The sequence below is a fragment of the Canis lupus genome, chromosome 24 (genome assembly GCF_048164855.1).
Source record: "Canis lupus baileyi chromosome 24, mCanLup2.hap1, whole genome shotgun sequence".
In the NCBI taxonomy this organism is placed as follows: Eukaryota; Metazoa; Chordata; class Mammalia; order Carnivora; family Canidae; genus Canis; species Canis lupus.
The window spans coordinates 9456657-9471527 of NC_132861.1; the positions used below are offsets into that span (position 1 = coordinate 9456657).

Below are 14871 nucleotides of genomic sequence, written 5' to 3' on the forward strand. Positions count from 1 at the left end.
TATGTACTATAATCTTAAAAAAATTTAATTTCTTTGCAGCAAGCCCAGAGTAGCCCTATTAATTCTTTCCTAACCTTCCCTAATTATAGATAGACCAATTCCAATAGGTTAAATTAGAGAATAAACCAGTGATTCTAGGTATGTCTTTCAAGTTTCAGCCTAAACTGGTTTACGGATATTTTCCTAAGCACATTAAGATAGCTGCTCCCTTTACTATGCCCACAACATAGCACTTTGTATATGTTCCTACTATAGCATATACTATACCAGTGTATTTATTTATATATTTTGGCCTATACAAGACTGAGTTCCTAGAAGTCAAAAGCCATCTATTCATGTTTGTATCCTTAATGCCTACTAAGTTGCCAGGCACAAAATAAGCATGGAATATTGAATGAAAGATGCCCCCTTTTCTGTGCTCTGCATTTTATCTGCTAAATATTCCTCAAGGCTCTATCCTAGGCCTCATCATAATCAATTTCCTCACTACATGGGATGACTGCATCACTTTCCAAATAGGTAGTTGGTTCCTATAGCTTTCTCTGTTTATATTCTTCCTTTAGTTTCAGTCTTGTACTCCCCAAAGCCTTCCGGACATCACCTTAACACCCTATTACTGTCCCAAATTGCAGTCCAAAACTCAATCTATATTTTTCATTCTTTCAAGCTTTTTCCCTTCTTAAACCTTTTTCACCTCCAGTGCTTACAGTGTCTATGAACATCACCACTGTATTCATAGTTATGCTCTAAACCTGTGATTTGATCCATTCTTTGAAATCTCCAGGTCTAGGCTACTATGGGGTCTTACAGTTCCTATCTTCCACATCCACCTCCACTACCATTACTCTAATTCAGGCACTTGGCCCCCTACCACCTGGACCATTACACGTCTCATAACTGGTCTCCCTGTCTTCAGTCTTCATTTCCATGAGAATCACCAGTTTAGTTTAAAATGTGCACTTATGGGCTCTATTTCTAGAGATTCTAATTTAGTAGATTCAGAGTAAGGCTTGAAACCTTCTCTTTCATTCAGCATTTTAGGAGATTCTCATGATCTAGGCATCACATTTTGAAAAACCCATCTCCAAAGATTGCTGGCAGTTATTGAGCTTTGCTTTTTTTTTTAATTCATTTATTTATGACAAAGAGAGAGAGAGAGAGAGCGCGTGTGCACACGAGCGCATGAGCACCTGCAAGCAGGGGGAGGGGCAGAGGGAGAAAATCCTCAAGCAAAATCCCTGCTGAGCATGGAGACTGATGCAGGGATTGATTCCAGGACCTTGAGATCATGACCTGAGCTGAAATCAAGAGTCGGATATTTAACTGACTGAGCTACCCAGGTGCACCAGTTATTAGGCTTCCTAAAGCAAAACAAATACTCATGTATTCTATATTTACTGAAACTTTGTATGCCACTGGTATCCAATAACATACAAGAAATTTTTGTCCCTTACCTATATCCTCTTTGTATGTGCATTTTTTAGTACCACGAATTTCTTCTTTCATAGCATTTATTCCACTATAATTGCTTATGTAAGTCTCCTCCACTAGAAGCTAACAGGAGTGCGATAGGGAAAACTTCTAGGAGGCAGACAGTAGAGTCAAGACCTGAAAGATGAGCCTAAGTTAGGTAGATAAAAAGGTAGGAAAAAAGTAACTAACTTATGGGCAGAGGTAACAATGTATAAAGAGCCATAGAGCAAGGTGGTTCCAAAAAGAAATTCAGTATGAATGAATGGCAAATTGAAGATGGGTGAGAGGGGGATTATGGCAGCATGAGGAAAGAGTTAGTAAAAGACCAGATTATAAAGAACCTTGTAAATCATATTAAGGAGTTAAGATATTATCAAGAAGGCAAAGGGACATAATCAAAAGTTTGAAGCAGGTAGTAGCATGATAAAATTTACATTTGATTTTTCTGCTCAACAACCGATCAAATAAATTCATTTTAAGTGTGGCATTCAATATCCAGCTCTACGTGCTTTTTTTTAGCCTTAGGTTAAACTTATTGGTCCCTTTTAGATATGCAATATTCCAAGCAATCTGAATTACTTAACATTCTCTTAAACTACATCATCCTCCTCCTGTTTTCCCCTCGGCCTAGTACATTATTACTCTATTTTTGAATCTCACCTATCCTTCAAAGTTTAATTCAAATGAATCACTCCCTAATTCCTCCCAAACCTATTCATGTTCTTTCTTCTCAACTTTCTTTGTACTTTTTGTACTTTGCTTTTCACATATACCACATTCAATCTTAAGACTGTTCCCCTTCTACTGTCAATTCTCCTTGAGAGTCATACTCCAAAAAAATGGACAATATGTCACTTAAATAGCTAATAAACACTTGAATAACTGAATATATAATTTCATTACATGATTGATTGGATTATCTGGTGCATATGCCAGGTAAACTACCACCAAGTCAAAAGACATTTAAAGAAAACTGTTAAAAATAACCTTTTCTGTCCTCTGTGATAACCTGCAGGAACAGAGTTTATTTAATTAACATCAAAACAAGTCCTTTTTTTGGTACAGGAAAGACATAATTTAACAAATCTCACTAGGCAGAATATATTAATCAAAGGAGGGAGGAAAAGGACCACAACTAAGTACCCATGCTGTTTTATTTAATCCAAATTCATCAGACATTATTTTCACTATCTCCATTTTCCAAGTGGGGAAAGTGAGCGGAAGAAGTTGATTTGACCAACATGACACAATTAACAATAGATCTGGGAGTTTTAACATAGGTTGGTCTGAATTCCTGGTATATGTTTCTCCCTAGTTTACTGCACCACATTACTTACCTGAATCTAATCTGTATTTATCTAATTCTTTTAAAGGAGATTGTTGGTATATTGGCTCTCTGAATACTATTGGAGTTGAAGCCAACTGATTATAAGGTTTCCTTTGTGGTGTTTTAAATAGGTTTGGTTCATAGCTGATTTTATAACCAGATTCTTCTGTGGGTTCAGAATTATAGGGTGGAGCTTCTAAAGAAAGTTCTTCAAACCAATTAAGGCTTATTGGTCCTAAATCTGTAAGAAAAATAAAAATTCCACCTTGGTTTTAATCAGTGACAGGTAAGTTCATGAGTCTGTAAAAATCATAATACAGAAAAGGACGCTTGACATTTTGACTATAGATTACTTTGTTAAAGCATATTAATTAAACAAGATTATTAACCTATTCTCCTTTCAATCTGTAGCAAGGTATAACAGTTTACAAAAGTTACAAGGTAATTGCTCCAAGCTATATTAGCTAGCTTTACTAAAGTTTTCTTTCTCTTATATTCATGATTCAGAAAGTCATAGTAAGAATGCATTCCACAGATACAATTTAATTACAAAGACTATATATAAATCGATGTGAAAAATCTATAAGTACAGGAACATGTAGACTCAGAAATAAAATAGAATAAAAAGACTCTTTGTTAAAAAAAAAAAATGACAAAGTCTCTACTCTGATGTATCCACCCTTAAAGTACTGATTTTCATCGTGTGGTCTGTGGACTATGGCAGGGGCTGGGCAGGGGGAAGGTCCCCAAGAGAATTTCAGGAGACCATAAAGTAAAAGCTATTTTCATAATACTAAAGCACCGTTTCTCTTTTTCATAATGTTGACATTTGCACCTCTGGTGGATAAAACTGATGACATCTTGGCATGAGTCAAGGCAGTGGCAATAAACTGTGCTAATAATTGTATACACATCATGCACTTGTCAAAAACAAAACTAAAAAGCGAGTCTAAATTAAAAAACCATAAATGAAGCAGGAAAAATTAGTTTTATAAAGCCCAACCCTTGAACACATCTTCTTAATATTCTCTGTGACAAAATGTAAAGTATGCATAAAGCATTTTTGTATACTAAGTACAACAGTTGTCTAAAAAAGCACTCATGAGGAGTTAGGAGCTGAATTAGCACTTTTTTCATGGAAAGCCATTTTTAGTAGAAGGAATAACAAATCATTTTGAGTTGGGTAATTTGGTAGGCACTTTCTTGAAAATGAAGTGAGCCTGTCACTGCAGAAAAAAAGTTTGTTGCCAATGATAAAATGAGGACTCTTTTTTATTTAAAAACATTTAAAAGTAGGCTCCATACCCAGTGCAGCATCCAATGTGGGGCTCGAACTCATGACTCAGATGAAGGCCTAAGCTGAGATCAAGAGTAGGATGCTTAACCATCTGAGCCACCCTTTGGGCACCCCAAAATGGGATCTTTTAAATGGTAATTAGAATTTCGTTAAACTTTGGAGATGCCTGGGTGGCTCAGCTGTTGAGTGTGTGACTTTGGCTTAGGACATGATCCCGGAGTTCCCGGATCAAGTCCCGCATCACATCAGGTTCCCTGAAGGGAGCCTGCTTTTCCCTCTGCCTATGTCTCTGCCTCTCTCACTCTCTCATGAAGAAATAAATAAAATCTTAAAAAAAAAAAAAAAAAAAAGAATTTTGTTAAACTTTATTTGCCTCTGTAAACTTGACATCTTCCTAATCTTAAGACTTTTCTGATGAGGTCAGTGAATTAATGAATTTAATTTTTACAGTTTAAGACAATGTGTCAATATATGGAATATCTGTGTAATTCAGAACACTGACATTTTCCAAATGATCAGTGCCTGATGTTACAACACAGATAAAAGATTTATTCAAAGTGCAAGAAAGACTAATAGAATTAAATGTAACAAAGAGGATGAAAGTTCATAATATGGTATCCAATTCCATACTGCAACTCTTAAAACTACTACTTGTCAAGTTTTGGTGTATTATCAAAGAAAGATACCCACAATTAACTGAAGACTACTGAAATACTCCTTTTTTCAGTTACATTGTTGTGTGAAGCTGGCTTTTTTTTATATACTTCTACCAAAACAATATACTGGAACAGATTAAATGCAGAAACAGAGGCACCTGGGTGGCTCAGTGATTGAGTATCTGTCTTTGGCTCAAGGCATGATCCTGGCATCCTCAAAGGGAGCCTGTTTCTCCCTCTGCCTGTGTCTCTGCCTTTTTCTGTGTCTCTCATGAATAAATAAAAATAAAATCTTAAAAAAAAATAAATGCAGAAACAGGTATGAGAATCTAGCTATCTTCTACTAAGCCAGATATTAAAGAGAACTGCAAAATTGTGAAACAGTGCCACTCTTCTTTTTGCGGGGGAAAAGGGGGGGGGGGGAGACAGTATTTTTCATAAAAATGTTTGTGTTAAAAAAATGTTTGTGTTAATATGCAATGGATTTGTTATTTTTAAGTGAATAAACATTTTTAAAAACAAATGCTCCTTGAAGTCCTCAATCATTTTCAAGAGTGTAAGGAGTACGGAGACTAAAAAGTCAAACAACTTCTGATATAAAGTGACAGTACCAGGATCCCTGAGTGGCTCAGCGGTTTGGCGCCTGCCTTTGGCCCAGGGTGCGATCCTGGAGACCCAGGATCGAATCCCACGTCGGGCTCCCGGTGCATGGAGCCTCCTTCTCCCTCTGCCTGTGTCTCTGCCTCTCTCTCTCTCTCTCGAATAAATAAATAAAATATTAAAAAAAAAAAGATTTAAAGTGACAGTACCAACGCTTAAGGTTTGCTAAAAGTTCTGTGCTTTAAAAACAGTTCTTCCTACTGCTCATCAAGAGGTGAGTCTCCTCATTATCCCTAAGGTTCTATACTTATCATTTGGATAATGGTAAATGATCATTTTCTTAACTGACTTACGACCGCATTGACAGAACAGTTCATAGTGAAAACAAAAACGTGAAATGTTGGCTTCTTTTCAGCAAGCATGCACAGTTACGTATTTTTCTGAAGACATTTTCTCAGTGTAAATGATCGATGTATATAAAATTTGTCAATACCTGCTTGATTGCACCGCGTCTTAAAAATTTCAAAAAATGTTGGCCTCTCTTTGCATCCAACAGGCATTTTTATCTACAATATTACTCCAGTGCTTGGTAAATAACTCTGCAAAAGACACCAAAATAACACTTCACAGGGATGCAGTCCTGGTTAACCGACTGAGGTAAAATCAGAAGCTGATAAACACACTGCTTATGTACCTCGGTCCTATGTTTTGGGACAATAATCCAACTCACTGCGACCATGGGAGCATTCTATATATACGCTGTCCAGTACGGTGGCACTAGCCGCATCAAGCATTCGAAACGCGGCAGGTGTGGCTCACGGACAGCACTGTAAATGTTATTTAAATAGTGTGGCTGGGGGGTGCACAGGTCAGCAACAGGTTCCTATTAGAGGTATCTTCTGACAACGTCACATCAGTAAATCTTCGTAACGCAGCAACTGCCTGGGGGTTAAGCAAGGCAGACAGTGTGCCAGGAGCTGTGAAACATTTTCTAAAATTAACTGTCCGTTAAAGTAATTCATCGTATTTCCGATTAAGGAAATTTCAGGCTGGGACATCTGGGGCAGCTCAGGGCGAACCCGGGCGGCTGGCGGGGCGCGAAGTGGGGAAGCGGAGTCCAGGGAAGGGGCGGGGCTCGCGTTTGCCTCGCTGAGGAGCCGAACCGTGGGCCCTTTTCTCCCGGTGGGTGAGAGGCTGCAGAGGCCGTGGGGGCAGGAGGCCCCGGCCCTCGCCCCGTGAAGAAGAGGCGCCGCCCCCGCCGCCTCACGCCGCGGAAGACAGGCCCGTCCGTCTCCACCCAGCCAACACTAACCGCCTTCCGAGGTGCCGCTCTTTTTGGCCGGAGACGGCTAACAAATTCGCGCCGGCACTTCGGCCAGAAAGCTGACCCGCAGGCTCCTTTCCTCGGCGACCCGCGGCTGGGACGACTTCCAGAGCGCCAAGCCCCAGCAGCTCCGCCTCCGCCTCCGCCGACCTTCTTTCAGATCCTCGCGCCAAAAACCCGCTCCGCCGACGCGACACGCAGTGACGCATGACGCGACACGCAGCGTGCGCGCCTCCCGGAAGTCGGGTTCTGGGCGGGGGGCGGGCGGCGGGCGCGTCCGTGTGGCGAAAGCCGAGTCCTCGTTCGGCTGCTGGGCGGTCGGCCTGGAACCGTGTGAAGAGGGAGTCGGGGTGCTCGCTCTCCTCTCCCTGAGCCCTTCGCAGCTCGACGCGGCGCTGCTGGGGGTCACCGCGCCCCGTGTATACTCCCCGCCTCCTCCCCATTCTCTCTACTCCACCTCGCGTTTGGGTGGCCGCGGGCGGCCTGACCCGGGGTCTTTGACAGACCTTTACTCTGCCCGTAGAGCGGGCGTCCGCCCGCCAGTGTCAACGTGGTTGTGGCCGACTGCCCCGGTGGCTGGATCGGGATGCGACCTGGACCAGCGGGCGTCAGTTAGTCCGTGGGCTGCTCCTGGGTGGCCGGTTTCCGAGCCCTCGAAGCCGGCTTGCCCCCTTGAAAACCTGTGGAACCACTTTAACCCGCTCCTGCAGTGTTAGGCGCTGCACCTTCCGCGGGCTCCCGCAGCGTCCTTTACATTCTCGGGGGGCCAGTCACCTGGCTCTGCCTGTCTTCTCTCCAAGTCGCCCTGGGAGAAGGGTCTGTGGCATTAGCACGAAGCTTAATTCAGGTTTGTTGTATAACCTAGAAAACTTTCAGCTGGTGTGGACTGAGCTACCCCTAGGCCTTGGTGCTTCCGGGAAGCTCTGGAGCAGTAAACAGCGAAACAGCCTTGGATTAGAAAAAGGGTGGCCTCTAGCTGGCTACATAGGCGGCGCTTTAGTTGGATCGTAGTCTTTAGCTGCAGCAGGGAGCCTTCCCGACACAGACACTGAAGCCTGTGGTGGTTCCCGCTTACTGAACATTCATGATTTATTCTGTTTTGTGCTATGTAGTAGTATCACATTAAATCTTATTTAAAAAATCCTGTAAATTGGTTAGTATTGTCAGATGGGGAAACCAAATCATCTGGTTAAGTAACTTGCCTAGTGACAAGGCTCAGGTTTCCATTCAATTCCCTTTGATTTCAGATACATAGCCCGTGTTTCAGTTTCCATTTACCCTGTAAATTAAAACAACTTGCTTTTTTCACCTTTTTGGAAATGGGTCCTCACTAGGAGTGAGTTAATGAGAACTGTTGGCATGCAGTAAGACCCTCTGAAATACATTTTCTCGCACTATATACACCCCTACACCCCCCCCCCCCCCCCCCCCCCCCCCCGCCCATAACACTATTCTCCTTGCTTCTGTGGCTCTAGGGTCTTTGTATTCATTAGCTCTGCCGTAATATACTCTTCTACTTTGCTGCTTCAATAACTTACTACTTGTATTTGATTTACTATATGCTTTAAAACAAGATCTCTAAAATAGTTATTATAGGATACACGGGTGACTTGCTGATGAAAGCATGTGTGTGAATAAGAAGTCAGAAATAAAAAACAGCTTTGAAAAAGATTCAGGAAGAGTGTATTGGAGAGGTAGGGAAGAGCAATTAGGAATCAGGTGGAAATTAGACCTCTAGATAGGTAGATCTCCTGTCCTCCTTTAATTAGGGTAATAGGCAGCAGCTCCCATTGGAATCTGAAATAAAGGGAGAAGCTTGGAATGAACCTGTACTAACTTGATCAGGAAAAAGAAGGGGTGGATGAAGGTGGAAGGCAAAACTAGGAGACAGAAACCGCCCAGGAATATTGTGCTGCGCCTGGGCACCAGGTGAGCAGATGGAGCGTCTTGTCCGTGTTCCCTATGGCTTGTACCAGGGCTATGGGAATACAGTGCCTTTGGGTCATCCTGGACTCTCTGAACACGAACAGCCTGACTGGAGGCGAAATACTGGTCCCCCCAATTTCCTGGCCAGGCCTGGGTTGCTGGTGCCTGCCAATGCCTCTCACTACTGCATGGACCCTTACAAGAGGGCACAGCTTAAGGCCATTCTCTCTCAGATGAACCCCAGTCTGAGCTTGCAGCTTTATAGGGCCAACACCAGGGAAGTGGGTGTGCAAGTGAGCCCACGGGTAGACAAGTCTGTGCAGTGCTCGCTGGGGCCTCGCACCCTGTGCAGCCGCTCCCCTTGGGGCAGTGCAGGCCACAAGGCACCCCTGACAGCCTGGGGAGTCTATTCACCAGTCATGGGCCACAGGAGCTTGATTCAGCTGCAGAGGGAAGGGGAAGACCAAGAGAGGAAGGCTCTTTTGCATCCCACTGAGGCCAGTGAGCAGCAGCAGCAGCAGCCACCACCAATGCCAAGGTCAGAAGAAGACAAGCAGGAGGAGCCTCACCAGCACAATGAGTTGGAGGAGGAAGACGCCTCAAGTCCTCGGAAAGAGAAGAGTAAGCAGGCACAGGGAGTTGGTGGAGCAGATCTGCTCAGGAAACCCACTTTCCAGGTGAACTTTCTCCTACCTGTCCTCAGGTCTCAGCTAGCCTCATCCCACTTTCTCTTTTCCATTTCTGGGCCAACAGAGCAAAATCGTCTTTCACTTTCTCCTTTTACTTGATGGAGAGGTAGTTCTGGAAATGTGTTTTACGTGGCCTATAGGTTTTGTAACTTTTTGGTCAAATAGGGGGACAACTTTAAACATGTGAAAACAGAAAGTCTCCTGGCCATTACTATTGGAAATGAGATAGGTGGGGTTTCAACTCAAGTATGTGATCAGATTTTTGTTCGGGGAGATTGTGCTGGTGGCAGTTGAAAGAACATGAGAAAAGTACGAGAGACAAGGATTATTCTGGGATTCTTGTTTCCGAGAAATGAGCTGCTAAATTATCATGGTTGCCTTGATAATAACTATGAATGGGGTTAAGGGATACTTTTTGTTTCTTTATATGAAGCCAGGAGGAAAGACAATCTGGCTTCACCCCCCCCCCCCATGATTGTAAAAGACTTTACCCCTTTATTTGCAGTTTTTGGAAGCAAAATATGGCTATTTTCATTGTAAAGATTGTAAGACCAGATGGGAGAGTGCTTATGTGTGGTGCATTTCTGGAACTAATAAGGTAAGTAAAAGTGAGCCGGATGTGGGAGGAGAGTGGGGCAGACACAGATGTTAAATAGAAGGAGAATATTTCCTGATGGAGCATGACTATAACGGTATCTCATTGATTTGGCATCCTTAGTGCCAGGCACTTAATAGGTACTTAATGTTTGAACTGAATTGGACTGTCCACATGAACTCCTGAAGGCTCTTAAATCTGGTGTTATATTTGGTTTGGTAATTCTGTTGAACAAAATCTCAGGTGATTTAGGTGAACTCTCGTTCTTGTGTATAGTGGAACTGTATAATTTTTTAGTTGGTATATTTTGAATATACCTGTTTGGGCATTAGCTTCTGGAAATTTCCATAGTCTGTCCACAAGGTGGAGCAATAAAAGAATTTTGTAAATTTATTGTAAAGGTTAGCCTTGGAGAGACTTCTTTAGGCTAAGCAGTTTTCCCCTCTTAATTTGAATTAGTTGTCAACATATTAAGATTGGCAAAGACTTCACGATTGACATTTCCAGATTTCCCTGATTAGACTCTGGTCCCTATAGATTCATTTCAATGTGAAAACAGTAGGCTGGGACTTAGCTTCTAGCTCCTTTCACTGGGCATGCACGCTTGATTTTGCAATAGTCTACATCTGGTCTATTTCATTAACTTCAACAAGCAGTTGAGTTTGAGTCCCCTTTGCTTTCTCGTTTCTGGCTAATGGTCTATAGAAGGAGAGGGCAAGGAGGCGTGCTAAGACCTGAGTGAGAACTTGACTTTTCATACTAGCCATTTACTAGGCTCTGGAGGCAAATAACTTTTAAAACTATGCTAAAATTACTTTCCTCTCTTGCCAGAAGAAAAACAGTGGGTTTAATTAAAATACTACAAGATGGTAGGATGCAAAGAACAAAATCTAGAACTTATTCTTAAGAAATTTATTCTCATAAGAATGACACATATGAAATTTTGGTGATAGACATAGTGGCACCAGTACCATAGAAGTGGTGCAAAAATAACACAGGATGAGGATGATTACCCTGTCGGAGGGAAGGCATCATGATTTTAGAGGATAAATAGGATTTCATCAAGCAAAGCATGGAGAAAATGCACACAAGAAAATGCAGAGTTGAGAAACCATATGTATGGGTAACTACAAATATTTCAAAGTTCAAACAGGAAAATGATGATAAAATGAAAAAATAGAGATTCATAGACTAGGACAGAAGGTGAAGGTCAAAGGTTTGGCCCACACAATGAGTAAAATTATAATAGCTACTTCCTATTTGAGAGTTTTACTGTAGTAAAAAACTACATTATTGAGTAGTTGTCAGAATTATAGAAAATAAGTGGTAGTATCTCGATTTTTACAGGTAAGGAAAATGAGGTTCAAAGGGTGAGGAAAAAGTGATAGCATTAGAAGACTTTAAGACCTCAGGGTAGAGGTTGGGCAAAAACAAGGCACAAAGTAAGGGAATGGATTACTTAAGAACTAAGAGTCTAAGTAAGGTACATATAATCTTGTATGAAAAAAAAGACTTATTTCTCCTTAGGTTTATTTCAAACAACTATGTTGCAAATGCCAAAAGAGTTTTAACCCTTATCGAGTAGAAGCAATCCAATGTCAGGTAAGGATATGGACTGCTTTCGTTGTGTTGATAATGTTGCCATTCTTAAATATGAAGCTTCTGTGGCAAAATGTTGGGATTTCATAGAATTTATTATTTGCATAGGAGTATTAAGTTTTCTATTCCTTGAATTTTTAAACTATTTTAGAAAAATAAATTCTAGATTTTTGGCAGATGTAGGGAAGGGAAAAAGATGGGCTCTTTTAAGTTGTTTTATATGGTATGTTTATATATGGGCTATAGGTTTCTCAAACACTCTGTAGTTTGGATGTAGCAACTTCTTAAAGTTTTTATTTTCATTCCACTTAACATACAGTGTTAAATTGGTTTCGGGTGTACAATTAGTTTCAGTGTTTCAACAATTCCATATGGATATAGTAACTTAATAGGTAGCCTATATTAAATTTTTACTATATACCAAACTTTGGGGTAAGTGTTTTACATTATCTCCTGTAATCTAAACTTCGAGGTATGTGTTATCCCCATGTTACAGACCAGAAAGCTAAAGTTCAAGAAGAAAATAACTTGCTCAAGTTTAGACAAATAGTAAACATTAAAACTATGATCAGATTTTATGGTGTTTCCAGTGTCTAGGAAATCACAGAATTAGATGAGATCTTCTCTAAAACAGCTTGTAGGAAATCTTTTAAAACTTTTCAGGGAGGGACACCTGGGTGGCTCAGCAGTTGAGCATTTGCTTTTGGCTCAGGGTATGATCCCGGAGTCCCAGAATTGAGTCCCATATCAGGCTTCCTGCATAGAGCCTGCTTCTCCCTCTGCCTATATCTCTGCCTCTCTGTCTCTGTGTGTCTCATGAAATGAATGAATGAATGAATAAATAAATAAAATCTTTTAAAAAAATTTTCAGGGAAGTGTGACATAGTTGGTTTTGGTAGTCAGGAGTTTTTAAAATTCTAAATCATTTAGTTAAAAATATTTTTTGTACTACTTGGAAATATTCAAAAAAGCCAGTCTAATGGTTTATAAATAACTTACCTTTAGATTTTCTAGTCTGACATTCTCATTTAGCTTATTTTTTTTTTAAGATTTTATTTATTTAGGGCAGCCCAGGTGGCTCAGCGGTTTAGCGCTGCCTTCAGCCCAGGGTGTGATCCTGGGGTCCCAGAATCGAGTCCCACATCGGGCTCCCTGCATGGAGTCTGCTTCTTCCTCTGCCTGTGTCTCTACCCGCCCCCCCATCTGTCTCTTATGAATAAATAAATAAAAATCTTTTTAAAATTTTTATTTATTTATTCATGAGAGAGAGAGAGAGACAGGCAGGCAGGCAGAGGGAGAAGCAGGCTCCATGCAGGGAGCTTGACGTGGGACTCAATCCCGAGTCTCCAGGATTGCACCCTGGGCTGAATGCGGCGCTAAACCACTGAGCCACCAAGGCTGCCCTAGCTTATGTTTAATATAAGTTAGGTTTAAATATATTTTTATTTTCTTGTGTCCCGTTGAATTGACTTTTTTAAGTAAAAATTCTCCATATCTTTTTATTTTGGTAGTTATTCATTGCTTATTGTTCTTTTGGTTATGAGGTCTGCCTTAGACCTCATAACATGGCTCTTGGACTACCAAAGTCTACATAAATTGTGAATATTATCTCTCTTGACAATGCAGTGAAGTTAGAACATTCTAACTCCTTATCACTCATCCTAATTTATATCCTGCTGTTGTATATTTTAATTTTAAACATCACAAGACATTATTTTATATAGTCATTCATGTAGCTTTAACTATATATTTCCTTGCTGCTGTTTTTAGGTCCTTTTTGTATCTGGAGCCACTTTCCTTTTATCTGAAGAATACGTTTTAATATATTTTTAAAAGATTTTATTTTGAGAGAGAGTGAGTAGTGGGAAGGGCAGAGGGAGAGAATCTTCACGTAGACTCCTTGCTAAGTACAGAGCCCAACACAGGTCTTGATCTCAAGACCCTGAGATCATGACCTGAACCAAAACCAAGAGTCAGACACTTAGCTGACTGAGCCACCCAGGTGTCCCATGTTTTAATATTTACTGTAGTGCAGGTCTGAAGGTAACACATCCTCTTGGATTTTAAAGGATAATTTTTCTGGGTATAGATTTTTTAGGTTGGCAGTACTTTTCTTTCTGCCCTTTAAGGGTCTGACCTTCATTGTTTTTTGCAAAGTTGGCTCTTAGTATTTTTGCAGCTCTTTCAAAGTAATATCTCTCACTCTTTGTCTCCTTAAATCTACTCACTTTTGAGATTGTTCTCTCTGTTTTGGTTTTCAATAGTTTTTCAATTTTCTGCCTAGTTGTGGTTTCTATTTATCTTGCTTGGGATTCATAGCATTTCTTGGATCTGTAGCTTGGAGGTTTTTAACTCCTTTGGAAAATTATGAGCCATTATCTTTTAAAATATTCTTCCTCCATTCTCTTTCTTTCAGTTACTCATATTAGACCTTTCACCATCTCCCTTATGACTTATATGCCCTTTTCTAGATTTCCCATGCTTTTGTGTCTCCTTGCTTTACTTTGGATATCATATACTAAACTGTCTTCCATTTCTCTAATTCTTTCCTCTGCTATTTCCAATCTACTATTAAACCCATATATTGAATTGATTTCAGTTATTCTACAATTTTTGTGTGTTGAAAAAATGACTACCAGTTTTCTGATAAAAATATCAGTCTTGTTTCTTTGTATTAAGCATAATTAAAGTCTGTATTAGGTAACTCCATTGACTTAAAGTCCTACGGTTCTGTTGCTATCCTCTTCATTTTCTGTGGTTCTGTCTCCTCGTATACTCAGTTATTTTTGAGTGCTGTCTATCGAATATGAAGAATTATAGTGATAATTTGAGGCATAGGATAGTATCTTGCTCCATGAGAGATTTGTTTGCTTCTGGTGGGAAGATAGGGGCGCTAACAATTTAAGATTTTTTTTTTTGAAGATTTTATTTATTTATTCATGAGAGACACAGAAAGAGAGGCAGAGACACGGGCAGAGGGAGGAGAAGCAGGCCATGCAAGGAGCCAGATGTGGGACTTGATCCCGAGAATCCGGGATCATGCCCTGAGCCGAAGACAGACGCTCAACCGCTGAGCCACCCAGGTGTCCCCAATTTTAGATTTCTATTTTCTAATCAGATTGAGCTATTTTGAAGCTGGGCTTCAGAATCTGTGAAAGCTGAGCCAATTCTTGGTTCATCTTTATTCTTAGACTGTAGCCTTTCAGGGTCCCAATACAAAACCTCAACTTTACCAGGTCTCTTCCATTTGGGCATGTTTAAGATTATCCCTCAGCTTCATCAACTTCTCAAACTTACTTTCCTTTTCCCACTCTCTTTCACCTCTTGTAGAATTGGCAGACCTTTAGAGAGGAAATAGTCCCAAATGTGCGGCTCACCTCCATTT

At 40.7% G+C, this 14871-nt stretch overlaps 2 protein-coding genes across 12 annotated transcripts in view; one reads left to right on the forward strand and one right to left on the reverse strand.

The window, feature by feature from the left end:
- The window catches only part of BRCA2 (BRCA2 DNA repair associated), a 63119-nt gene extending 56233 nt beyond the window's left edge, over positions 1 to 6886 (reverse strand). For 3 of the 7 annotated variants that reach the window (XM_072795514.1, XM_072795511.1, XM_072795517.1), the window contains exons 1-3: positions 6666 to 6886; positions 5847 to 5952; positions 2811 to 3041 (exon numbers count right to left, since the gene is read on the reverse strand). In XM_072795514.1, coding sequence (XP_072651615.1) covers positions 2811 to 3041; positions 5847 to 5913 — 298 coding nt within the window. In that variant the 5' untranslated portion in view covers positions 5914 to 5952; positions 6666 to 6886. Of the gene's footprint in view, positions 1 to 2810; positions 3042 to 5846; positions 5953 to 6047; positions 6623 to 6665 lie in introns of those variants that run through there. The other 4 variants (XM_072795513.1, XM_072795516.1, XM_072795512.1 and 1 more) reach the window with 4 other exon arrangements.
- Positions 6887 to 7402: 516 nt separating this feature from the next.
- ZAR1L (zygote arrest 1 like) overlaps positions 7403 to 14871 on the forward strand; it is an 89474-nt gene continuing 82005 nt past the window's right edge. For 2 of the 5 annotated variants that reach the window (XM_072795545.1, XM_072795542.1), the window contains exons 1-3: positions 8108 to 9280; positions 9798 to 9890; positions 11415 to 11489. In XM_072795545.1, coding sequence (XP_072651646.1) covers positions 8615 to 9280; positions 9798 to 9890; positions 11415 to 11489 — 834 coding nt within the window. In that variant the 5' untranslated portion in view covers positions 8108 to 8614. Of the gene's footprint in view, positions 7525 to 8107; positions 9281 to 9797; positions 9891 to 11414; positions 11490 to 14871 lie in introns of those variants that run through there. The other 3 variants (XM_072795546.1, XM_072795544.1, XM_072795543.1) reach the window with 2 other exon arrangements.